This window comes from Rhinoderma darwinii, chromosome 5 (assembly GCF_050947455.1).
Source record: "Rhinoderma darwinii isolate aRhiDar2 chromosome 5, aRhiDar2.hap1, whole genome shotgun sequence".
Classification (NCBI taxonomy): Eukaryota; Metazoa; Chordata; class Amphibia; order Anura; family Rhinodermatidae; genus Rhinoderma; species Rhinoderma darwinii.
In genome coordinates this window covers 325,170,378-325,195,792 of record NC_134691.1, presented here as the reverse complement: position 1 = coordinate 325,195,792, position 25,415 = coordinate 325,170,378, and the positions used below count along the sequence as shown (strand labels likewise).

The 25,415-nt window shown below is 44.1% G+C and overlaps 2 protein-coding genes across 3 annotated transcripts in view; both read left to right on the top strand.

The window, feature by feature from the left end:
* FAM171A1 (family with sequence similarity 171 member A1) overlaps positions 1-4,468 on the top strand; it is a 113,331-nt gene extending 108,863 nt beyond the window's left edge. Inside the window, exon 8 of the mRNA XM_075827656.1 lies at positions 1,739-4,468. Within this exon, the coding sequence (XP_075683771.1) occupies positions 1,739-3,302 (1,564 nt within the window). The 3' untranslated portion in view covers positions 3,303-4,468. The remainder of the gene's footprint in view (positions 1-1,738) is intronic.
* Positions 4,469-16,289: 11,821 nt separating this feature from the next.
* The window catches only part of NMT2 (N-myristoyltransferase 2), a 49,100-nt gene continuing 39,974 nt past the window's right edge, over positions 16,290-25,415 (top strand). Inside the window, exon 1 of one of the 2 annotated variants that reach the window (XM_075827655.1) lies at positions 16,290-16,405. In XM_075827655.1, the coding sequence (XP_075683770.1) occupies positions 16,302-16,405 (104 nt within the window). In that variant the 5' untranslated portion in view covers positions 16,290-16,301. Of the gene's footprint in view, positions 16,406-19,634; positions 19,817-25,415 lie in introns of those variants that run through there. The other variant, XM_075827654.1, reaches the window with a different exon arrangement.

Here is a 25,415-nt window from a genome sequence, read left to right as displayed (position 1 = left end):
AGGAGAAAAAGGACTGGTCTGTTGCTCAGTGTCCAAAGTCCTGTTTTCAGATGAAAGTAAATTTAGCATTTAATTGGGAAATCTCGGTCTGGAGGAAGAATGTAGAGGCATCAATCCAAGTGTCTTGCGGTCTAGTGTGAAGTTTCCACAGTCAGTGATGGTTTGGGGGCCGTGTCATCTGCTGGTGTTGGTCCACTGTGTTATATCAAGTCCAGAGTCAGCGCAGCGTCTAGCAGGACATTTCCCAGCACTTCATGCTTCCCTCTGCTGACAGCTTTATGGAGATTCTGATTTCATTTTCCAGCAGGACTTGGCACCTGCCCACACTGCCAAAAGTACCAATACCTGGAGTAATAACCACAGTATCACTGCGCTTGATTGGCCAGTAAACTCGCCTGATCTAAACCCCATATAGAAACTACGGGATATTGTCCAGAGGAGGATGAGACACCAGACCCAACAATGCAGACAAGCTGAAGACCGATATCAAAGCAACCTGGGCTTCCATAACACCTCAGCAGTGCCACAGGCTGATCGCCCCCATGCCACGCCGCATTGATAACACCTCAGCAGTGCCACAGGCTGATCGCCCCCATGCCACGCAGCATTGATGCAGTAATTCATGCAGAGTCGCACCCCCGACCAAGTATTGAGGGCAGATATTGTACATACTTTTCAGTAGGCCAACATTTCAGTATTAAAAAATCATTTTTGAAATTGGGCTTATATAATATTCTAATTTTCTGAGAGACTAAATTTTGGGTTTTCATTAACTGTTACCATAATCACCAACATTAAAACAAAAAATGCTGGAAATCACTCTGTGTGTAATGAATCTATAGAATATGAGCTTCACTTTTTGAATTGAATTACTGAAATTAACTTTTTGATATTCTAATTCATTAATAAGGGTGTGTGTGTGTGTGTGTGTGTGTGTGTGTGTGTGTGTGTGTGTGTGTGTGTTTTACATGGACGTGGCTTATCTCTTCCTGCAAAAGAGGACTGTCAGCTTATGTAGCAAGTTCCTTCCCCTTTGCCGACCATCGATTGACTGACCTCTACTGTTACTTTAAGAAGAGGTTCCTCAGCAGCCGCTGCAAGACCTTAAAAGCACAGCTGCTGCAGACTTTCTTTATGAAAAGTGTGAGGGCATTTTGTGTTAATGTTGGACAGCTAGCGCCCCCTTCCACTTCAAAATGAGGTTCTGCAGGAGTTAAGGTGTGTATTATAAGGAATAATGTACTTGCTACTATAAATAATAAAGAATATTAGGAGTCACCTCAAAGTTCTATGATCTGAATATACTCAGGCTGTGGTCTCGTGTTTTTATATGGTCACGAAACTCCTCGGTGACTTCCAATCTTATAATTTACCAAAAGGGGTAAATCTATAATGAGATAATGATATTCCTGATTTAATCATCCGGTATTAATGTTGCATTAGCGGCAGTAAAAAAACAAAAAATCTCATGTATACATTTTTATGGTCCATTTATGACTCTTTTCAGCAGGTCCGTATTCTAGCTTCCTACTTTAGGTGTTCTGCCGTTTGACGGCGAGAATATTGCTGCATTCAGCGTTCTTCCCGTCAACTTGCAGTGGGAACACAGCCTTAGACTTTTGAAGAGTTTTGGACGCTTCTTTCACTACACGAACACCTACATTTTGTCTACATTTTTAGAATAAGTTGATGTATTGTCATTTTATAAAATTAACAAAAAGTCTTCTGGTTTTCTTAGGAGGAAATGTTTGAAGCCGCGTCATCACCGGAAGCTTCATCTCACGTCTGCTCTGGATTCTTCCAAGAAAGATCAAGCAACATCAATGTCTCACATCAACCTAATTAGTCCCATCCATATGGAGATGATGTCCTCTAGTGGAGAGGTCGATATGCATACTCCGATGCTAAAGCCTTCGTATAATACCTCACGGGACTTCAGCTCCAGAGAAGAACTGCTTTCTCAAGACGAGAAGAGTCGAATGTCTTTGGATAACTTGACTCCAACTGGGACTTTAAGACAAGTGTACAATAAATCATTGGATCAGTTCATATTAAAATCAAGAAAGTCTGCAGACATCTCAGATGGTTTTGTGTCACCCATGACAGACGAGTATCGTCGGAGTTATAACTCGGTGATCTGTCAGCCTTTATTTGAAAACAAAGATCAATCTGCAAACCATGTTACGGCAGGAAGTAAGCCAAACATTCAGGAACAAAGTCATCCCGTGCCTTCTGCCCCTGAACAAGAGCAGGTCACAGACCGACGGCCTAATGAATGTATGATGTCTAGGTCTGTGGACCACCTCGAAAGACCAACCTCTTTCCCTCATCCGGGTCAGCTTATATGTTACAATTCTGTCGACCAAGTGAATGACAGTGTATACCGAAATATCTTGCCCACATTGGTTATTCCTGCTCACTACATGAAGCTACCAGGAGAACATCTGATCATGTCTGCTGAACAACAGTATGAACTAGAACGACTTCAAGCCGAGCTTTCCAAATCTCATGCTCAACATCCACAACAGGTACAGGCCACTCCGTTAAACTCCCAAGCGATATCACAGCAACATTTACCAGATGGAGAAGGCATGGAATGGAGCGGGCAAAACACTGTGATGTCCGAATCTGTTTCGATTCCGGCTTCTTTGAACGATGCAGCCATTGCTCAGATTAATGGCGAAGTGCAGTTGCTGACCGAGAAAGCGTTAATGGAGCTCGGTGGAGGAAGACCCATGCCCCATCCCCGTGCCTGGTTTGTGTCTTTGGATGGTCGGTCGAATGCACATATTAGACATTCATACATTGATCTCCAAAGAGCAGGAAAGAATGGCAGTAACGATGCCAGTTTAGACTCTGGCGTTGACATGAATGAACCAAAATCTGGTCGAAAAGGAAGAGGTGACAAATTTTCAATGCTGCAGCATCATCTGGCCTCGCAGCACCCAACCTTACAGGAGCACCAGCAGCATGAACAGAAGATGTCAGACGGCTCGGCTTACACGCAGCTTGTTTATCTAGATGATATGGACCAAAGTGGTAGTGAATGTGGAACAGCTGTGTGCAGTCCTGAGGATATTAGACCTTTCTCTGAGGCACCAGCAAAAAAGAGCTGTGGCCAACTACCCAGTCTTCAGGAAGAAACTTTAAAACGAACTGCAGACTCCTCACCAGAGCCATTAAACAGCCCTGACCACGAGTACTCCATTCATGACGATGGTTCCGACGACCAAGGAGAGAATAAAAAAAGCCCTTGGCAAAAACGAGAAGAGCGACCTCTTCTGGCCTTCAATATGAAATAAGTTGTCACGTTACGAAATGGAGTAGTAAATTGCCAAATATTCTTGTTTTCGGGAATGCTTACTTTGTAGAAGGATGGGGGGGGGGGGGGGGTCTCTCTGTGAAGTTGGACCTGGTCTTCGATGATAAAGACTATGCTCACAGATGGTTTCAAGGAAAAGACGCAGAATGGAATGGATTTTATGGAATCTTTTACAGTTAGTTAAGACGTGCATAGTTAAGTGTAGCACTACCCCAGCCTTTCTTTTTGTATTGAACTCCAAGAACTTGACTGTTTCTTGCTAGGTTCTGACCACTAATCTCCCAGTGACGGGAGCATGTGACGACAAGTTGTAGTTTTGAAACCAATAGTATCACAATGTTTTCTGTATATCTGCATTCTACAAAGGCGCTGACCTTCAGTGTCACCATGTAGACATTATTGGAAACGGCTATGCATTGCTGCTTTTACACCAACTGACATTTTTGGCTAGGCGCTTCTTCTTCTTTTTTTTTTTTTTTTTTTTTTTTTAATTTGTTAATATGAGGCTGTAAAAATATATATATATTCCTCTTTTATGTTTTTCATTTTAACCTGCTTTTATCTTCTTTATCCTCCACATTTTGTTGTGTAATTCTATACAAAGCTGGGAGCCTGATCTCTTTTTGGAATTAAAAGCTTTTGGGTTTTTTCGCTAAACAAAACTTAACAAAAAGTGCATTGTACGGTTTGTGTTCATAGAATTTTGATCCCTATTCTCCAAGTGCCTTTTTTTTTAAGAAAAAAAAGCTTCCCAAATGTTTAATTTATCCTATTCAATTAGATAATTTTATGTTTTTTTTTATTTTTTGTTTTTTTATCTTGCATGCACCAGATTTCACTCTTTCTGCTCACCCTTTCCATATCAGTATGATGTATGCTCTGTATAGCATTGTGTACTGTAGAGATCAACGTAGCTGAAAAGTAGAAGACATCTAGACCCCACTTAGCGTCACAAACATAATTATGTAAATATGTTTTTTTGTTAATTTTGAGAGTTGATTCACCTGCTCCCTGTTGACTTGGTGGGCAGAGATTGTATGTATTACTCTAACATTCTGAATTGCTGGAATGACTTTTCTGTGCATTCTCTTAAATGAACTGCTTGGTTATACAAGAATTATTAAAATAAAACCTTTTAAAAATTTATTGTTCAGTCGAACTTGTGTAGCTACTTTTAAAATAATGGGGTAGTAGTTTGATTATAGTAAGTGATCGATGTGTATCTTTTCTTGGTCGGTATCATGCAGTGTATTCTCCCCAGATTTAGGTGTTGAGCCATTTTGTGGAGTCCAAGGGATGTTGTCACTGCTCCTCTGCCACATAGGAGTGAAGGTTAATGTTTTGCCAAATTCCATTAAGGGTTTAGGAATTACTCTTTAATATGTAGCTGCCTCTTTTTCAAAGGACCAAAGGTAATTGGACAATTATCTCAAACTATTTCATGCGCTGCATGGGCTATTCCCTCGTTATTCCATCATCAATTAAGCAGGTAAAAGGTCTGGAGTTGATTCCAGATGTGGCATTTGCATTTGGAAGCTGTTGCTGTGAACCCACAATATGAGGTCAAAGGAGCTCTCAATGCAAGTGAAACAGACCATCGTTAAGCTGAAAAAAATTAAGAAATCCGTCAGAGAGATGCACAAATGTTAGGAGCGGCCAAATCAACAGTTTGGTTCATTCTTGAAAATAAAGAGCGCACTGGTGATCTCATGAACTCCAAAAGGCTGGACGTCCACGGAAGACAACAGTGGTGGATGATCGCAGAATCCTTTCCATGGTAAAGAAAAACCCCTTCACAACATCTACCGAAGTGAGGAACACTCCTGGAAGTAGGTGTATCAGTATCTAAGTCTACCATAAAGAGAAGACTTCATGAGAGCAAATACAGAGGGTTCACCACAAGGTGCAAACCATTAATCTGCCTCAGAAATAGAAAGGCCAGATTAGACTTTATCAAACAACATGTAAAGAAGTCGCCCAGTACTGGAACAGCATGAAACTAAGATCAACCTATACCAGAATGATGGGAGGAAGAAAGTATGGAGAAGGCTTGGAACGGCTCATGATCCAGAGCACAGCACATCCTGTGTAAAACATGGTGGGGGCAGTGTGATGGCATGGTGGGGGCAGTGTGATGGCATGGTGGGGGCAGTGTGATGGCATGGTGGGGGCAGTGTGATGGCATGGTGGGGGCGGTGTGATGGCATGGTGGGGGCGGTGTGATGGCATGGTGGGGGCGGTGTGATGGCATGGTGGAGGCGGTGTGATGGCATGGTGGGGGCAGTGTGATGGCATGGTGGAGGCAGCGTGATGTCATGGGCATGTATGGCTGCCAAAGGCACTGGGTCACTAGTGTTTATTGATGATGTGACTCTGCAGTAAAGGCCGGGCAAAGCATCACAAAGGAGGAAGCCCAGCGTGTGGTGATGTCCATCGGTTCCAGACTTCAGGCCGTCATTGCCTGCAAAGGATTCTCTACAAAGTATTAAAAAAAAAAACGTATTTATGATAATGTTAATTTGTCCAATTACTTTTGAGCCCCTGAAATGAGGCGGCTGTGTAGAAAAATGGTTGCAATTCCTAAACGCTTCACAGGATATTTTTGTTCAACCCCTTGAATTAAACCTGAAAGTCTAAACTTCAATTGCATCTCAGTTATTTCATTTCAAATCCAATGTGGTGGCAGCAGAGCCCAAATCATGGAGATTGTGTCACTGTCCAAATAATTCTGGACCTAACTGTGTATAACTCAATGTATAAATACCCTCTGGGAGGAATTATTCTTAAAATGTTCCTATAGTTATACTGGTTTTGTTTTTTAAACTTTAATATATATTATTAGGATATATGGTCATCTTCATCACCTTCCAGCCGCCTGTAATACACCTTTCCATGCCTGACTCTGTGAATGTTGAGAAACCTCAAGTCCCCTAAAAATCAGTCTAGACTCTAGAGTAATATTAGTAAATATTAGACGGAGAGGAGGGGGATGCAGCTGCAGTGTCCTTTTGGCCCCCCTCGGGCTGGCGTATGTTTGTGTACCTTTTTGTAATTGACTGGAATAGCATAGTCTGTTGCGCTATTCTATCCATAACCGTCCTGCAAAAAAAAACGTATACCGCGCAATATTTTTTTAACCTGGAAGCCTTTGGACTACGGATGACACGGTGTGTCTATACAGTGGTATGCATCGGAGGTATACATCGGGAAATCTTCCAGAAGGATATACCGCCAACGTATAGTACATTGCAAACAGTGTGAACAAGACCCTTTACTCCCATTACTAAATCAAAGGGGGTGTGGGGGCGGGTAAAGCATTCTATAATTTTTTTTCCCCCAGCACTAGATTCTGGTTGAGACTTGTTGACTTTTGAACTGGCTGAAATCAGTTTGCTATCTCTACTGTAAAAGTGCTGCGTTTTAGAGGACTCTAATCCGGTTTAAGGGCACCCTGGTTGGAAAACACTGGGTTTGTTACACACTTTCTAGCTGCACAACATGTAGTATATAACTACAGCTAACAAAGACTGAAGCACAACTTGTTTTTAAATGTTTGGGGTTTTTTTTTGTCAGCTTTTGTTTTGGACTTGACTAAAAAGGCTGTATACAAATTTTGCAGGATTTTTTTTTACTAAATATGTTTTAATGCATTAATGACTTTTTTAAAAATTGACTTATTTTTAAAAAAATGATCGCTCATTCTGATGCAGCTTCTACGTATGCGAAATCCGTCAGTTCAGCTAAACTGACGGCTCTGCTGAGAATCCGTCCTGTTTGTCTCTAACACACAGGATCACCATAATATGGGTCACATCTAAGTTGTTAGACACACACAGAATCCGCTCTATGTATAGAGAATACAAGAAGCTGCATCTGAAAAACGATTACAATTTTTAAATGAAAGTCTATTTAAAAGATGGCAGAAAACTTTTATAAAACTTTTGACGTGTCATAGTGAGATACAGGCTGTTGTTAAAAAGCAGCCCATCTTTTTCAACCCCAAAATTCTGGAGATATTGGTAATTTCTTGTTGCTGAGTTTGTAGATTGATACCAGCTTGAAGATACAAGTCTTCAAGGAGTCTGACTAATTACGATCAGCTGATCGCCGGGGGGAGCGGATTTCAGAGTAGGGGAGAGTTTCATTCGGTGAGACATTTCCTTTGCAACAACCATGTAATAAACAGGCCAGGTCTGCCAAAGTGTGGATTCCCCCTCTAGGTGGTCCATTTGCTTTCATAGAGCATATGGACAGGGGGTGTCTTCATGAGAACCCCTTTTAAAAGCCCTCTTAAAAGCACATCGGCATATAATCCGACAATGTAGGAATGGTTTTTAACATCTAAGACTTTAATTTTTTTATTAGCTCGAAGGTTGGCCATACATATGAGATGTATGAACCCGCTGATTTCAGCAGGACTGGCCATCCATCTAATGTGTATAGTGGCGTCCCCTCTCTTCCCCGATGGCAGATGTCGGGGGAGAGAAGGGTTGGGTATGTTGAATTTCAACATGCCCATTTCTTTTGTTTGCAACTAGATAAGCTGCTGCCAGAGGTGTCTTGTCAGTGGCTTTCTCACGTCTCCCCATTGAAAACACATGCACACTCGGCCAAGCCCAGCGAGCAAGTGTATGGGTGAGTTTGGAGAAATAGCTGTCGGCCGGATGATCGTTCGGCCAACAGCTATCTCATGTATGGCCACCTTAAGTTCTTGTGTCAGGAGTTCTGAAACTAGGGTTAGTATCGACAATTGAAAGTTTGAGGACTGTGATGATAGTATGGGCTGGGCCCCTTCATTGCAAAAAAGGGGAATCATTATGAAACGGCGTATTATGACATTACATTGTCTGCATATTTCTAGCTTTCTTGACAAGAATTTTTGGAAGTAATTTGTGGTGGAGAAACGTATCAGTCCCGCACTGAGCTCCCTATTGATCACCTTTGCGATGCGCTGGACTGCCCACCCATGATTCAGACCTTATCCCCAAACTTGTAATCTTGAGTTCCTGTAGCTGTGTTTCAAATTTCAGAAGCACCAAATGGGGTTGGACAATTCCTTTAATGCCCTTCGGTTTTAGAATAAAATGTTCAACAAGCACATTGTGAAATGCGCTTGTCCACATACTTCTGACCATGTCATGTATGTTCCGCCATTGGGGCACATTTGGACAAGTATCCTGAATACCACCTGGACTTTAATTTTAGATTACCTGGTGAGCCACTCACTACCATTAATAATTCATCAGAAGACGAATGTGTTGATTTCTCTCAGGCCCAGGACTGACTGCATTACTTATCTGGACAAAACACCAATCTGGTTCGATCGTCGTTGAATTTATCATATTTGTTGTTCGATCGTTTTCTGTACAGATGCTACTTATGAGATTGAAGCATGTGGATAGTAATTGGGTCGTTGTCTATTTATGCAATAAATACAAGTGCCAATATTGTGCCCATCATAGCCAAAAAGATTACAGGATTGTAGTGGCTACCACTAGCTGTAGATGACCATTCTATTTGATTGGACTATTTTGTTTATGCTTGACTTCGACCTAGGGCTGCCACTAGAAATTCTCTGGGTCACCGAAAGTAAGGAGACAAGTCACGCTTAACAAAGTTATTACTGTGATCGCTGCGAGTGAGTTGTCAGCTGGGGTTGTCTCTAGTCTTGGACGCTACCCTGAACAAATTTCCAGTGCAAAGTAAAGACCAATGGGAAGTGGACATCGACCCTATTGAAGATCATCATTGGGGGAAATGTTTGGAAAAAGCACCCAACTGTCCTTGAGTGAAGCCCATAGCCTTTTTCACTTGTATTTATTACATGGAGTGTATAGAACCCCCAGTTCTTGTTTAACCCCTTCCTGACATTTGATGTATGGCTACGTCATAGCTGGGTAGGGGAAGCACTGAGCGGGCTCACGGGCTGATTCCGCTCCATACAATGCGAGTGACGGCTGTATGTTACAGCCGACACCTCACAGTAAAGAGCGGGATCCCGTTAGTTTAACCCATTAAATGCCGCGGTCAATAGCAACCGTGACATTTAAATCAGTAGAAAGAGGGGGTGACCCCCCTCTTAACAGCTCATGCCCCCCCCCCCCCGTAATTGCAATCGGGGGGTGGCGATGGTTGCTATGGGGGCCTAATGAAGACCCCCAGGTCTGGTGTATTGGTGTGCCTATTAAGGATTTAATAGAAGTCTGTCAGAAATAAGATATACTGCAGTACATTAGTATTTCAGTATATCGTGCAAGCGATCCAACGATCGCTGGGTCAAGTCCCCTAGAGGGACTAATAAAAATAAAAAGTAAAAATCAGTTAAAGTTGTTTTTTATTTAAGAAAAAACAAAACACTTCCCCCTAAAGCATTGTAAAAAATAAATAGAACATAATTGGTATCTCCGCATCCGTAAAAGTCTGAACTATTACAATATATCATTATTTAACCCACCCGGTGTGCGCCGCAAAAAGATTAAACTGCCAGAATCGCTATTTTTTTGGTCACCTCATCTCTCACAAATAATGGAATAAACCGTGATCAAAACGTTGCATGTACCCCAAAATGGTAGCATTAAAAACGACAGCTTATCCCGCAAAAATAAGCCCTCACACCGCTTAATTGACAGAAAAATAAAAAAAGTTATGGCTCTCTGAATTTGGCGACAGAAAATCTATTTTATTTTTCCCAGTGTGTTTTTTCCTTGTAAAAGTAGTAAAATATAGAATCGCATGGCGAACTCTGTAAAAACTAAGCGCAAAAAACAATGGAGGAATTGCTGTTTTTTTTCATAAATATTTTATGTTCCCGTTTACTAGTACTTTATATGGTACAATGAATAGTGCTACGAAAAACTACCCGCAAAAATCAAGCCCTCATAGGAAATTGAAAATTGGAAAAAATTAAATTGAAAAATGGCTATGGCGGGAAGGGGTTAACATTTATGTCCGAGAGTCTCCAAACCTCATATATATGATGTGGACCGGTTTGGATCTAGAGACATTTTGGAAAAGCGGTGGTTAATATGATCAATGATGTCTATCATGTGATTGTCACTCTTTCACCCTTTGTCTCCTATGTGAAAGACGCGATCATTAAACCGGAAATGGTGACGCGTATGTTATACATGGTTCGGAAGTAAGATCAACTGGTTACTAGGGTTGGAAAAAAAGGGAATGTTACTAAATTTCATATGATATGGCTCAGGTGGATAGACTCTTCCTTCGTATCTCGAGAGCTAATGGGATACAGACTGGGGCTAATATAGTTTGCAACTGACCAGTTATACCAAACTCTACCGGATTTGTGACATGTTGGCAGTGGAGATCTTTGGTGTCCGGGTGTTGTGGCTGCAATACATACTTTAGATCAGGTTTTATAAGAATCAAAAGATCTAAAGATTTTTTTTTTCTGTATAAGAATCTGAAGTCGATCAAGTAACGACTTGTGCCGTTATTGTGGCGCAAAATACTGGTGAGAAGTTCACCAGCCAATAGGTGGCGCAAGGAAGAAAAAAAGTGTATAGCAAGAAGCAATGGCTGCTCCCTCGATGTGCAGATGGTGTATTATTTGGTATATTCAGGAGACTTCAGTGGGAACAGTAAAGTGTAGCTGCTGCAGGGTGAGTCACACCTTAGCTGGAAAGTATATTTATGCATAAACAAAGCCTGACAATGAAGAGAAACTATAAATGTACCCGTCCGACTTGGCATCAGATATGTAGTTACTATAGAAACACCACCACGGATGCGGGATGTCGCATGCATATATGAATGAAAAGTTACTCAGAAGTCATGTATGATGATAATAGGTACAAGCGACCAGGCGACCATCAGATCAGACCTACGCCAGGCAGATGATGTCACTGCAAGCCAACCCCGGTACTGCATGATGTGTGGAGTTGGGGTAATTGTGTCAGTCTATAAATTGGAATATAGGGTCCAGGAAGTCAGTAGCCTGCATGGCAACCAGGGTCCACCGTGCCTCCGAAAACTTAGAATCCAATATTATAAATACAAAAAGTATATTATTACTGAGCAGGACATCCACACACACCGCACCCCTACAGTAGGCCATACTGTCAACTTTTGAGAAGGGACAGTGGAGATTTAGAAAAGCGTTACACAAAGTGGTACATTCGCTGAGCAAAATTTCCCTTATGCACAACCCATTTATATAGGACGTCTCCAAACTACATTTGAATCACAAAAAGTGCACATGACCCCCATTCATCACACCACCAAATTACTGCAGACCCCAGACTAGACATCCTGAGATTCCAGCTTTAACTATGATCAATCCAGACTCCCGTCATAGCAGACAAATCTTCCGGGTGTCTCACATCCTCTAAAATATACTCGCCTCTCTCCGTTCCTGCTGTCTGCTGCACCCCCAACCACCACTTCAGACATCACCCTGGCGCTGGCTTCAGGATATTGACACAGCAGAGCCCAGGAGCGAAGAGGACAGCAGAATTGGAGTAAAATGAGTATGTTTTAGACGATGTGGGACACCCGGGGGATTTGCATGCTCTTCCAGTAGACTGGGACGTCTCTCCTTTTTTGGGAGTCTCCTGGACATGTTGGAAAGTATGCGCTACGCATACACTATAAAGGCCACACAACACCCATATAGTAGTAATACAGTACCCACATAATGCCCATATAGTTATCATACAGCACTTACACGGTTTTAATGCTGTATGAGGATTGATGATAGCTAAAGCTGGGCTTTCTGACCACCCTACTACCACCCCCATCCAACGCTAGAGCCTTTGTTACCGGTATGTAAAAGTACAACAAATCGGTCCTGCAGCTCATGGCTGGTTTGCATCTCTAATTCACTGGGTGGCACATAAGCTACAGTCTCAATTGACTGTGAAATTAGGAGTCTGTTTCCCTGCCCGCAGCAACTTCCATCACTACGCTGCCCAGCATGCCTAACTGTCACTGGGTAGCTGTCAAATCCTATCTATCTATATGATTATCATACCCTTCAATTTTCAGAAAGAAGTAGGTACAATCCCATTAATCTAAGATTGTCTTGAAATAAAATCTGAAAATTCTGTGGATTTTGGCTGAAGACCTTTGATACATTACCCCCAAAAGACAGAGATTTGGAGGGTCCATGTCATTTAATGTGTGCGTTTATTCTTCGTATGCATTAATTATGTGCATTTTATATTTAAAGGGGTATTCCTACCAGAAGAACTGATGCCACATCGCTAGGATACGCCCTCATTTTATGAACGGTGGGAGTCCGATTTCTGGTAGCCCCGCTTAGTGTCAGACTGGGGTTTCTTGGGCCCACCAGAGGAGATGATCCTGAGGGCCGCCCTTCCTCTATTTTTAATTTTATTAATTTTAATAATTTCCGATTTATGGGTTCCTGCTTCGGCAATACTGAGAATGGGGGTGCTGGTCCCTCCTGTCCGGAGTACATTTAACATTGTGAATAGGAGATATGGAAACCGCCTAGAAAGCAGTGAATGAATTGTCATGGCAGGTAACTGGCTGGATATTATAATGTCCGTACGATGAACGAGACTTTGGATGTGCCATTTTCCCCACTAGAAATCAATAAAGAATGAAAAATCGACTCTGTGTATCCTGAGCCGTGTAAAAACCTCTGTATTGATACCATTTTTCTCCCCTAAACTATAAGGACAGAGATGACTGGATTTAAGAGAAGGAAAGACCTACAAAACACTATATGGAACTTATATAGAAGTAGACAGGACTGATACAGTACCCATACAGAACACCATATGGAAACCGCACATTGACGATTGGTACAGATTTCTTTTTTATGGTCTAATGGAGCGGTAGGTACAAGAGACCGCTACTAAAAGAGTACGAGGCACATGCACCCCAGTTCTACATACTTTCACCGGTTCTCAGCAGTCACAAAGAAATTGCTCTTGATTGACGGCAGCTCAACATCTATCAGATATCATAACATAAGGACTGTGAACGGCACACAACCGATGTGCCGCTCGGGCCGTTTTTAATGGGATCCGAGTGGCACCAGATAGTCTTCACGGACCCATTCACTTTAGCAGGTGAATCAGGTCCGTGAAAACTGATCCGATTCTCCGATCCGTGGAAATATAGAGCATGTCCTATATTTCGACGAATCACTGACGGGTCTCGCCGATCGCACACTGTCGTATGCATGAGGCATAACACGCCAAATGACAGTTATACCCCATTAACATCACATTTTGGCCTTCCGTCGGAGGTGTACATCGGGAAGACCTATATCTCCATCGAAAGGCCAAAATGTATTCCACTGTATGGCATACAGTGGGATACTTCGCCCAGCAACTGGGCCTGGGAAAACTCCTGAAGTCACTGTCCATATATGGACAGCAGCGTCGGGAGCTTTGCAAAGCCAGAGTCCCCAGCCACAGTGTCGGAAACTCTCTGGCCAGGGATTCCGGCCCTGGAGAAGCCCCTTACATCACTTTCCATAAATGGACAGTGATGTTGGGCACTCCCCATGGTATACGGTTAACATATACAGTGGCATCTGTCACCCATAGGCTCCCATGTTAAAAAATTTATATCGTGTAGTACATTTTTTTTTGTGGGATCCCTCAGGATGGAATAGCGTAGTCTACTAAGCTGCTCTATCCTTTAAAAAAGAAAAAGTATACCATTGTAGACCAACCTGGCACAAACTAAAAGGACACTCTTTTGGTCTCCGTCTGGATAATGAAGCCTTATGAACACGTTTATCGAGTACGTCGGGAGCTTTCCTGGCGTACACGATAAACATAGGACAATAACATGATGTGAATGAGGCCTTAGTGCTAGAAGTTCCAAAACAGGTACTGAAGCACCTCCTGACAATAAACCACTAAAACCACTATATGTCTGAAGACATAGGAGACAAAAGCAAAGGACAACCTCCCCGGGAAAGAGGCATATGGGGAATAGGATGGCATATTATATTCTGGTGCGTAAACGGTGAAACTGGTGATCTTCATAGAAAATAGGGTCTGCTTTTTATCCCCAGAAACAGCGCTACTCTCGGGCTGTATCTGGTATTGCAATTTTTTTTTTTAACCTCTCCCTTCCCCTATGATACTCACATCATACTCATTCGGTGCCTACTGCAGATGCTGTAGGATTTAGATAATCAGAAGGAAGATCCCGTAACCCAACGGCAGCCAGGAACGGAGCAACTACCGGTAAAATAAAGCACCCGTCAAGCCAATACACATCACTACATTGTATTTAATCACATTTTCAAATGAAGGGGAGGGGAGTTAAAAAAAAATTGCAGGGCATAACCTATTTTTTGCGGCTCATTTCTACGGCCCGGACACATACCCGTAAATATACTGGAAGGTGTCTGTGGTCGATAGAAATGAATGCGTCAGTATTTTATCCGCAATTACAAATCTGTAATTGCGGATAAAAACTACGGACGTGTGCATGGGGCCTAAGAGAACACTGCAAAACCAAATTCAACTGATGGACTGGTACTGTTTTGGGGAAAAAAAGGAGACTATTTTCTTATCCCATAAACCTCTTTAAAGGCTAGGGTAAGGGTATATTTTTTATTTTATTTTTATTGCTCCAATTTATCTAAATAAAAAACTACACAACAATGGAAATAGTCTTCATTAAAAATCTCTTACCATTTTTTGTCTATAGCTGCTATGCAGACTTATGTGTCTCCATGGTAACAGACTACAAACAAACCCTGTGTAGTCTGACCCTGCAGTCCTATTCCTTTCCATCTAAAAGGTATGTTACAAAGAAGTGTGGGACAGATAGAAGGGAGTATGACTGCAGGATCAGACTGCAGGATCAGACTGTTTGTTTGTAGTCTGTTACCATGGAAACACATAAGTCTGCATACGAGCTGTAGATACAAAACGGTAGGAGACTTTTATAGAATATTTGCAAAGTTACTTATGTTTTTTATTTCTTAATAGATAGAGATAAATAAAATTTAAAAATAGTTGCGACGTCAATTTATGTGCGGAAAAATTCCACAACGGGTAGATGAGATTACTTGAAAGCTCATTTACTTTGCAGGTACGGTATTACATGGCAGATTTGCCGCAGGAAAATCCGCGCTGCAAATCCACACGTCTTACGCATGGTGCGCAGGAGGCCTTACAGAGAATATCGCTTTTTTTAGTTCTAGTGCGAGCTATTTTATTATTAGCAGGAGGGCTTACAAAGCAAATTAATTTGCAGTAAAGCTAATTACTGCAAAATTAGGAAATTCTGTCAGAAAATCCTCAGATGCGGAAGACATTTATATAAGCTGCATGTTCTATAGTGGAAAGGGAACCAGAGACCAGGGATTTTCTAGGTCACATCATTTAGGTCAAATGGATTTGAAAGGAAAAGATTGGAGGCCCGAGGTATAAAAACCCGTGCAGACAAAGGTCGACATCTTAGAGTGCAAAAGAGACGTTGCCCATAGTAACCAATCAGATAGCTGCTTTCAGTTTCCATAGGGTTACTGAAAAATCAGAATGTGAATCTGGTTGCTATGGGCAACTCCACCGGCCTTGATCTAGGTATTGATCAGTTTCCCATATAGTGAGGAACAGTTACCCATGGCAACCTATGAAAACAAGGCGGACTTGTAGGGTTAAAACAATGCCACGTTGGACCTTAGTAAATCCTAAGTAAATAAGTCCCGCTCGCCACGACTCTTAAAAATGGTATGGCGGTATTGTTTTTGTCATGGTACCGCACTTATAGCTACTTACCGGTAATATATTTTTTTGACCTTTTATTTTTCAGCAGTCGGCATCATTTAGCCACCGTTCCATACATTATTCTACCCGATAAACGAAAAACGTAATGTGAAAACATGACATTCTGCTATTTTTATTACCACTGAAGTCAATGGAGAAGCTGATCGAAACTGAAGACACTTGTTTCAAGACTTGGTTCACCTTACGAATTCGGGGTACTTATGTGTCATCCATAGTGACAGTGGTAGCCGATGATGTTGGTTATGTCCGTCACTGTGGTGGTCAGCGACTGGCCGGCGCAATCACTTGATGTGTTGCCACTAGGGACTATGAGTCCTCAAGCAGGACCTGTATTGTAAGTAAATACATTTTGAAATTATGATGTTTGGTTAACCTCCATGAACATATGGAAAATTGCTTAAGTAGCGATTCCCTCTTATACAGACGATATCAGAATTGCAGAATTTTATGGTGTTCTTAGTTCCGTCCAGTAGAACCGCACTGGGTCTTGCGTGTATGCACCCTAAAATGTGCCCATATTACGGCCGTCTCAAATTGGCCTTATTATGACAGTGCGGTTTACCGTCCTGCCGCGCAATCACCGGTACCTGTGAACATACCGTAGTCCTGCAGGGAATTTCATCTTCCCTTCCAATGTCCTGCAAATCCTTCAGTAGTCACAGGCTGATTTCATGACAAACTATTGTTTGGAATTCACTCACAATCTGCTAAACGATTTGCCTGTTGCCGTGTATGGGTGCGATTCCAATAATGACACTAAATTATGGAGTTGTATTGTAAGCAATTCTCTCCCTGATATATTATGTATTCCAATGGTGAACCCTTCCTTTGAGGCTACATGCGCATCAATACTGCAGGTAAACTCAGGTAATTCCACAGGTAAAATCTGCACCTAATAGTGCAGTTTTTTTTAATGCGTTTTTAGGTGCGGATTTTACATTTTGATGCGGTTATATGCTGCGGATTTTGGTGCATTTTTTTTTACAAACTTATGGGTCCGTTCACACGTTGCATAAATACTACGGTTTTTCCGCTAAGGAATTAATTGCGGGAAATCCGCAGCACAATACAGTGGCAGCAGAGTGGACGAGATCAAACAAATCTCATCCGCACACTGCGTAAATACTGAGCGGAAAAAACGCTCAGAAATTGACCTGCGATGCAGAATTTTATTCTGCAGCATGACAGTTGTATTTGCGTAAACGCTGCTTATTTGTTGCAGGTTTTCCCCACTGAATTCAATGGGAGGTAAATCCTGCAACAAATAGTTGTTGCGTTTTTTTGCGGCAGACTTTAAAAAAAACACTGCAGGTCAATTTATGTGCGGAAAAATTCTGCCGTGTGTAGATGAGATCACTTGAAATCACATTTACTTTGCTGGTGCTGTATTACGCTGCGGAATTGCCGCAGGAATATAAAAGATAATATATCTCTAGGGGCACATAAGAGAGCACAGTATATCTTTAGGCACAGGTGTGGCACAGTATATCACTGGGGGCACATGTGGCAGCACAGTATATCTTTGTGGGTATGCGTGATGGCACAGTATATCACTTGGGGCATGTGTGATGGCACATTATATCTCTGAGGGTACGTGTGATGGCACATTATATCTCTGAGGGTACGTGTGATGGCACATTATATCTCTGAGGGTACGTGTGATGGCACATTATATCTCTGAGGGTACGTGTGATGGCACATTATATCTCTGAGGGTACGTGTGATGGCACATTATATCTCTGAGGGTATGTGTGATGGCACATTATATCTCTGAGGGTACGTGTGATGGCACATTATATCTCTGAGGGTACGTGTGATGGCACATTATATCTCTGAGGGTACGTGTGATGGCACATTATATCTCTGAGGGTACGTGTGATGGCACATTATATCTCTGAGGATACGTGTGATGGCACATTATATCTCTGAGGGTATGTGTGACAGCACAGTATATCACTGGGGGCACATATGACGGCACAGTATATCTCTGGGGGTGCACGTGATGGCACAGTATATCTCTGGGGGTATGCATGGCAGCAGTCTATCTCTGAGGGTACGTGTGATGGCACACTCTATCACTGGGGTCACATATGGCGGCACAGTATATCTCTGGGGATACGTGTGATGGCACACTCTATCACTGGGGTCACATATGGCGGCACAGTATATCTCTGGGGATACGTGTGATGGCACAGTATATCACTGGGGGCACATATGGCGGCACAGTATATCTTTGTGGGTACGTGTGATGGCACAGTATATCTCTGGGGGTGCGTGTGATGGCACAGTATATCTTTGTGGGTACGTGTGATGGCACAGTATATCTCTGGGGGTGCGTGTGATGGCACAGTATATCTCTGGGGGTACGTGTGTAGGCACAGTATATCTTTGTGGGTACGTGTGATGGCACAGTATATCTTTGTGGGTACGTGTGATGGCACAGTATATCTTTGTGGGTACGTGTGATGGCACAGTATATCTTTGTGGGTACGTGTGATGGCACAGTATATCTTTGTGGGTACGTGTGATGGCACAGTATATCACTGGGGCACATATGTTGGCACAGTATATCTCTGGGGGTGCATGTGATGGCACAGTATATCTTTGTGGGTACGTGTGATGGCACAGTATCTCTTTGTGGGTACGTGTGATGGCACAGTATATCTTTGTGGGTACATGTGATGGCACAGTATATCTTTGTGGGTACGTGTGATGGCACAGTATATCACTGGGGCACATATGTTGGCACAGTATATCTCTGGGGGTGCATGTGATGGCACAGTATATCTTTGTGGGTACGTGTGATGGCACAGTATCTCTTTGTGGGTACGTGTGATGGCACAGTATATCTTTGTGGGTACATGTGATGGCACAGTATATCTTTGTGGGTACATGTGATGGCACAGTATATCTTTGTGGGTACGTGTGATGGCACAGTATATCACTGGGGCACATATGTTGGCACAGTATATCTCTGGGGGTGCATGTGATGGCACAGTATATCTTTGTGGGTACGTGTGATGGCACAGTATATCTTTGTGGGTACGTGTGATGGCACAGTATATCACTGGGGCACATATGTTGGCACAGTATATCTCTGGGGGTGCATGTGATGGTGCAGTATATCTTTAGGGGCACGCGTGGCGGCACAATATATCTCTGGGACACAGTAGTCTGATGATAATTGTCGGGGCATCCTGGGAGGTTTATTTTTACCTGGCCAGCAAGTGTGCCCTCACCCTAACTGGTAAATGCTCAGGGGAATGGGCCCAGCAATTCCTAGTTACACCGCTGAGAAAGTCAATGATTTTTTTTTTTTGTTGCCGACCTCTGCAATCCAGTTCCATATTTGACATATTTATTATAACAGCACACCCTCACCCTCACCCTCACCCAGAGCTCTTAATATTTATACGTCCCTGCCTCCTCCCCATGTAGTCTGTGAGTCTGAAGATGGCAGCACTGGGTTTGCTGAGTGTGGGCGCCCTCTTGTGGTGATTAGGCGTCAAGCAGGCTTAAGCTGTTGATGGGAGAGGAGGGGTGCAGTGTCATTTCTCTCCTGGCCGCCAGGGGGCGCTGTGCGGGATGCATCGTGCCCTGCTCCGGCTCAGTCCTCTCTCTGTGTCTGTGTCGTGATGGCGGAGGACAGTGAGTCGGCGGCCAGCCAGCAGAGCCTGGAGCTGGATGATCAGGACACCTGCGGCATAGACGGCGACAACGAGGACGAGGCTGAGCATGCTAAGGGGTGAGGCGGGTGACGGGAAGCAGAGGGTGCGGGCTCAGTGCCGGGGCTGGTGGTGCAGGCGGGCATTGTGTGATGGTGCAGTGTGTGCTGCTGCTGCTTCCACATAACATGCTGGACACACGTCACTACAGGAGACAGCGGCATGTGCCCAGATCAGCTCCCATCTATCATACTGCTCAACAGAGTTGGCACCTCAACACCCCAGGATAACTTTGTGCCCTCTTTCTGCTGTGTTGTGCCCTGGTGCCCCCCTTCTGCGGCGTGGTGCCCTCCTTCTGTGGCGTGTTGTGGCCTGGTGCCCTCCTTCTGTGGCGTGGTGCCCTCCACCTGTGGCGTGTTGCCCTCCTCCTTCTGTGCCCTGGTGCCCTCCTTCTGCAACGGGTTGTGCCTGCCTGGTGCTCTCCTCCTGCGGCGTATTGTGCCCTGGCCGTCGCCTCATGAGCTCTGGTTGTGCCCACCTGCTACAGGTGGTTGCACCCTGGTTGCTGTGCCCTGGTGTTCTCATTTTGTGGCGTGTCGTTCCCTGGTGGTAACCTCTTGAGGTTTGGTGTGCACCTGCTGCTGTGATGTTGTGCCCTGGTGCCCACTTTCTGCAGTGTGGTGTGCCCATGAGTCCCAACACCATGCGTGTGTTGCCCAGGTACATGCCTGCCTAATGTTTGCCTTTCTCCAGTGCCCACAGCCAGGTGTCCCTTACCCTGAAAGACGACATCCCCTTCCCCTATTACTGAGTGCTCTTGCTCCTTTGCCCCTTACTAATGCTATTGGCTGTGAGGTGGCACCAGCTCTCCCTGGCATCTTCCGCTTCCTTGGTTACACCTTCACAGGTAGCTTTGGCCCTGACCACCACCACAGCAGATCCCCCTCCCCCGTCTCACCGTCCATCCACCTGCTCTTTACTCTCATTTATTTCCCGGAACTCTCTCGCTATCTCCAGGCTGCGCGCCCGCTCTGGTCTAAGGTGCCCCCTGCCCAGGGATCCCGTGTCTGGAGGCCCTTCACCTCTTACCTAGAGAACCAGCCGACCTCACTGTAACAAGTTGTCTCCTGCTGATGTGAACGGCTGTCTGGGCATGCTGGGAGTTGTAGTTCTGCAGTGACATAATCTGTGACTTGTTACCACGTTGTGTTGGTATTTTCGGGGGTCTGTACGTGTTTGGTGTGTTGTGGGTATCGCACGTTCTTCCTGATCTTCGCTGGCATGGATTGGCTGCGGTCTTGCTGTGACTGGTATCTTGGCTTCACACATGGGGGAACAGGGGAGACCGTCAGGTCGAGGGTGGCCCCCCCGAGACAAAAAACCTGTATAATTTATTAGTTTGTTGCCATGTTGGGGGGAGGGGGTAAAACGTCTATGAATGGCACCCATTTGAGAAAGAAGCCGTGGTGCTTGGTAAAGTGGCAGGCCAGGCCCAGTGTAAGAATTTCAACCCCGCGCCATTCACCTTTCCAAGCGTCGTGAGGCTTTACCGCACGGGTGCAATGCAGAACCTTCTAGTGATCAGCGGTGGGTTTGGCCCCTGATCCCCGCTCATACCTTCCCCTGATGTTTTATGACAGTCCTGCGGCCCTCCAGCTGCTGTGAAACTACAACTCTCAGCATGTCCAAATAGCAAGTCTCCAGAGCATGCTGGGAGTTGTAGTTTTGCAACATCCTGCACAACACATTTCTATGTCATTAGGTAGGAGGTTGTGCACATTTGGTTATTTCCACCTCTGAACGCTATTTTACGGTAATTATGGATGAAATTGCGCACCCATTCATTTCTATTGGCCACGGACACCTTTCTGTATATTTACGGATATATGTCCAGGCCGTAGAAATGATCCGCAAAATATAGAAGGTGTCCTATTCCTGTCCGCAATTGCGGCATGGATTCGCTCATAGAAGTTTATAGGCGCTTCCGAAATTTCAGATGGATATGTAGCCATCGGATCCGTATTTGCAGGCAGTAAAAACCCTTCCGGTCGTGTGCATGAGGCCTAACTTTGTAAATACATGACTTGTCTCTACTAAAGATCAGTTTCTGCAGAAGGTGTGTGGGTTACTGCGGGTCTCATTCAGAGGAACGGCATAGTCACAGAAATTTCTGCAATAAATCTGCCGTATTTGAATATACCATTATACTCCAGAGCTGCATTCATAATTCTGCTGGTTGTCATTGGAAGCCAGTGGATAGAAACGCACAAACACTGAGCTGAGCTCCTATAATGAGGGGGGGGGGGGGGGCAGCTTGTTTCTTTATCATTACTGTACGGTGTGTAGTTTTAAGTTTACACTCCCAGAATGCTAATCCTCACAGTGGACATGGAGCCAGCAGGGTATGCTGTGAGATTACAGCTCTGAAGCGGGCAGAATTGTGAATGCCTTATTTTAATCACTGGAGAGCAGCAGAGGGATCCATCTACGGGATGATTAGTCATGCAGATTTTTACAGTGTTTCACTTTTCTGTTCTATAAAGCGGAGAAGGAACTAATAGAAATCAGGAACCGATTAAATCACTCCGGGGACAATAGGATGTTTTTGAGGAGCCAGAAATAAGAGCAAAAAGTTGACATCATTAGAAAATGTTCGGCAGTCCTTAGTCTGGTTTAGGCAGCGTTCACATCTAACCAGCCTCTGTTGCAGATTCCATCAAAGTCCGGAAAAAATAGCAGCGTGCTATTTGTTCCGGTAAAATGATGGACACCATGCCGCAAACCCAGCGGAACCCATGAGGTCCGCCAGATGCCGGTAATTCCGTCATATAACGGATCGGTCACAGCATTTAATTCAGTTTTTGTGCTTCTATGACGGAATAGAAAGACTGAATTCTTAACGCAGATGTGAACAGAGTCTTAGACTTTTATACCCCCTAAAGACCTGATGACCGGGTGTCCTTATATTACACAGACCGTCCGCTGTTTACGTTGTAGGGTGAATGAGTGTTTGCTGACCATAGAAGTCCCAGTAGTCAGACCCCCTATGGTCAGCATATTGTCGGAGGACCCTGTTAATAAAGTTTTTCCCAAACCAGACAACCGTATTAATGGGTATTTTAGAATGAGCCCTATCCATGGACTCTAAGGGGTTGATGAAAGGTCAACCTATTTATTACAGAATGACTTTATGGGAACGTTATTCTTACACTGTATATATATATGTGTGTGTGTGTGTGTGTCTCAGGCTTGTATGCAGCGAGGGATCCTCCTCCGTTCTCTGCTCCCCTTGACTGCAGTTGGATGCGTCACTATGATCAGTTGTGGTCGCAGTACTCGGCGCTGATGTGGGGGCTGTAGCACATGGAGCATTTCTCTCTGTCACAGATCGGCCTGGCGCGCTCCTTCCTCACCCACCGCCTGTCTGGTGCTGATCTCATATACAGAAGGAGCTCCACTAATGGCTCAGTGTGTGTCACTGAGGGTGATGGAGAATGTCTTCCAGTCTTCGTGTATATGTTACGTATCCTCGTAACTTAAAGACGTTTCCCTCTAAAAGTTTATTGGACTGTAACCAAAATCCTGTGCAGAGATGTAGCCTGAAGCTCCTGGGCCCCGCTGCAATAACTGTATCATGGCCCCCGGCCACATGCTGTGATATACTGCGGTCCTCCTATGTGCCAATGGTGTCATTGGGCCCCATCCGGGCTCGGGTACAACCTCCGCTACTGTTCAGTTGGAGTTTGATGTTTAACCCTTTCCCGCCGCCAATATGTTAGATACACGTCCTAGCTACTAACGGCGTCTCCAGCGCGGATGTGAACGAGGTCTTATATTGAACGACTTTACAAGACTACACCCGACATCCAACGTAAAAATCGAACACGCCAGATCAACTTATACACACAGTGGGTATAGTCTCCAAGGAGATGTAGTGTGGGCCGCCACGTTTATTACGAAAAATAGGTGAAAATGATACGTCAGCGTTGTGGGTCGATGACTTCTAGCAACGCTTATGTAATAGAAATCTATATAGAGCGATATGCCGCATTTGCAGATTCAGCATGAAACTTTCACATACCCCCTACCCAATTCGAGTATTTGGGATTATTTAGAGCAGTGGACGCCAGTTGTTTCAAAACTACAACTCCCAGCATGCCCTGTCTAGGGCTGCACGATACATTGAAATAGCAATACTAATGTATTGTAACACATGAATTTAGTCAGTAGCATGATTTGATGCGGCCGACACTGCATCGGCCCTGAAAACCAAGAACATGACGTGCGCACCCATGTTCTCTGTCTTCGGTGACGGTGCCGCTTCTCATTAGTGCAGAGGCGGCTGCCTTACATCATGATGACTGCGTGGGCACTTCGAGGGTGCGCTCGCGCTCAGGAGCAGGGCAATAGATGTATTACACAGCCGCAGCCCTGCTGTATCAGAGAAACCTCTCCACCGCTGTCCCCTTGAATGCTGCGATCAAAACTGACCACAGCATTCAAGGGGAAAATGAGAAGGGGGCGTCACAGGGAATCCCTGTGATGTGATCGAGGGACATACCATATATGGACATACAGCCCAGGGTCCATTGAAGGACCCCAGGGTTGTCTGACCATATTTCCTGTTAGGGCATACTTAGTACACAGGCAGCTGTTACCTATCAGTGTTTATGTATGTGTATATATATATATATATCTCAGAACATTAAAGTTTAAAAAAAATAATGTTAAAAGAACTGTAAAAAATACACATACATATTTTTTACAATAAATATTAAAAGAAAATTCTCAATACATAAAATGTACATATTCTCGCGACCGTAATAACCTACACAACATATTGATTGCGTAAGTTGATACGTACGATGTAAAAAAAATAGAATAAAAACTGCTCTTTCACATTAATGTAAGGCACAAGGTGTGATAAATTTAGTATCTCCATTTTCCTCAGATTCATGGTAATTAACCCCATCATGTACCTCACACATTAACCCAATGTTGTCCATTATGACTGAGAACCATGATGGGGTTAAGTACTATTAGGCTATGTTCACACGCAGAGTAAAAAACGTCTCAAAATACGGAGCTGTTTTCAAGAGAAAACAGCTCCCAATTTTCAGACGTTTTTTGTGCCACCTGCGATTTTATTAGGGTCAATGGACACGATGCGTATTACGTGCAAATCCAGGGAATCATGTCTACTCTGTGGTATTTTCCTGCACGTAAATTGACCCGTGGTGCGTATTTTCGGAACCGCAGCATGTCAATTTATCCAGCGATTTACGCTTGCAAATTCTATCTCCCTAGTTCTACAGAAATACGCAGCAATCTACCTACTGGTTGCGGCTTCAGCAGTGTTTTGGCTCCTTCATTTGGCCGACTGGTCGTCCGCGTCTGAGCCGAGCTCTTCTGACTCGTTCCAGGGGTGCGGGTGGGGTGGGTCTGCCGGACTGTCGGCTCTATTATCTAGCATCAACACATGCGCGGGTTTTAGATTTTTTTCACAACCGAGAATCAAAACTGTGGGTTCGTTTGGCTCAACAACTATGCCCCAGTACCTTATCTACCCTGCCGTGGACCCTGCCTGGGAATAGACCGACCCAACCCTCCTTTGTTGTACACCATACCCTTGTGGCGTTGAGGCGCATAAAGCCTGGAAGTACGCTGGTTGACCCCCTG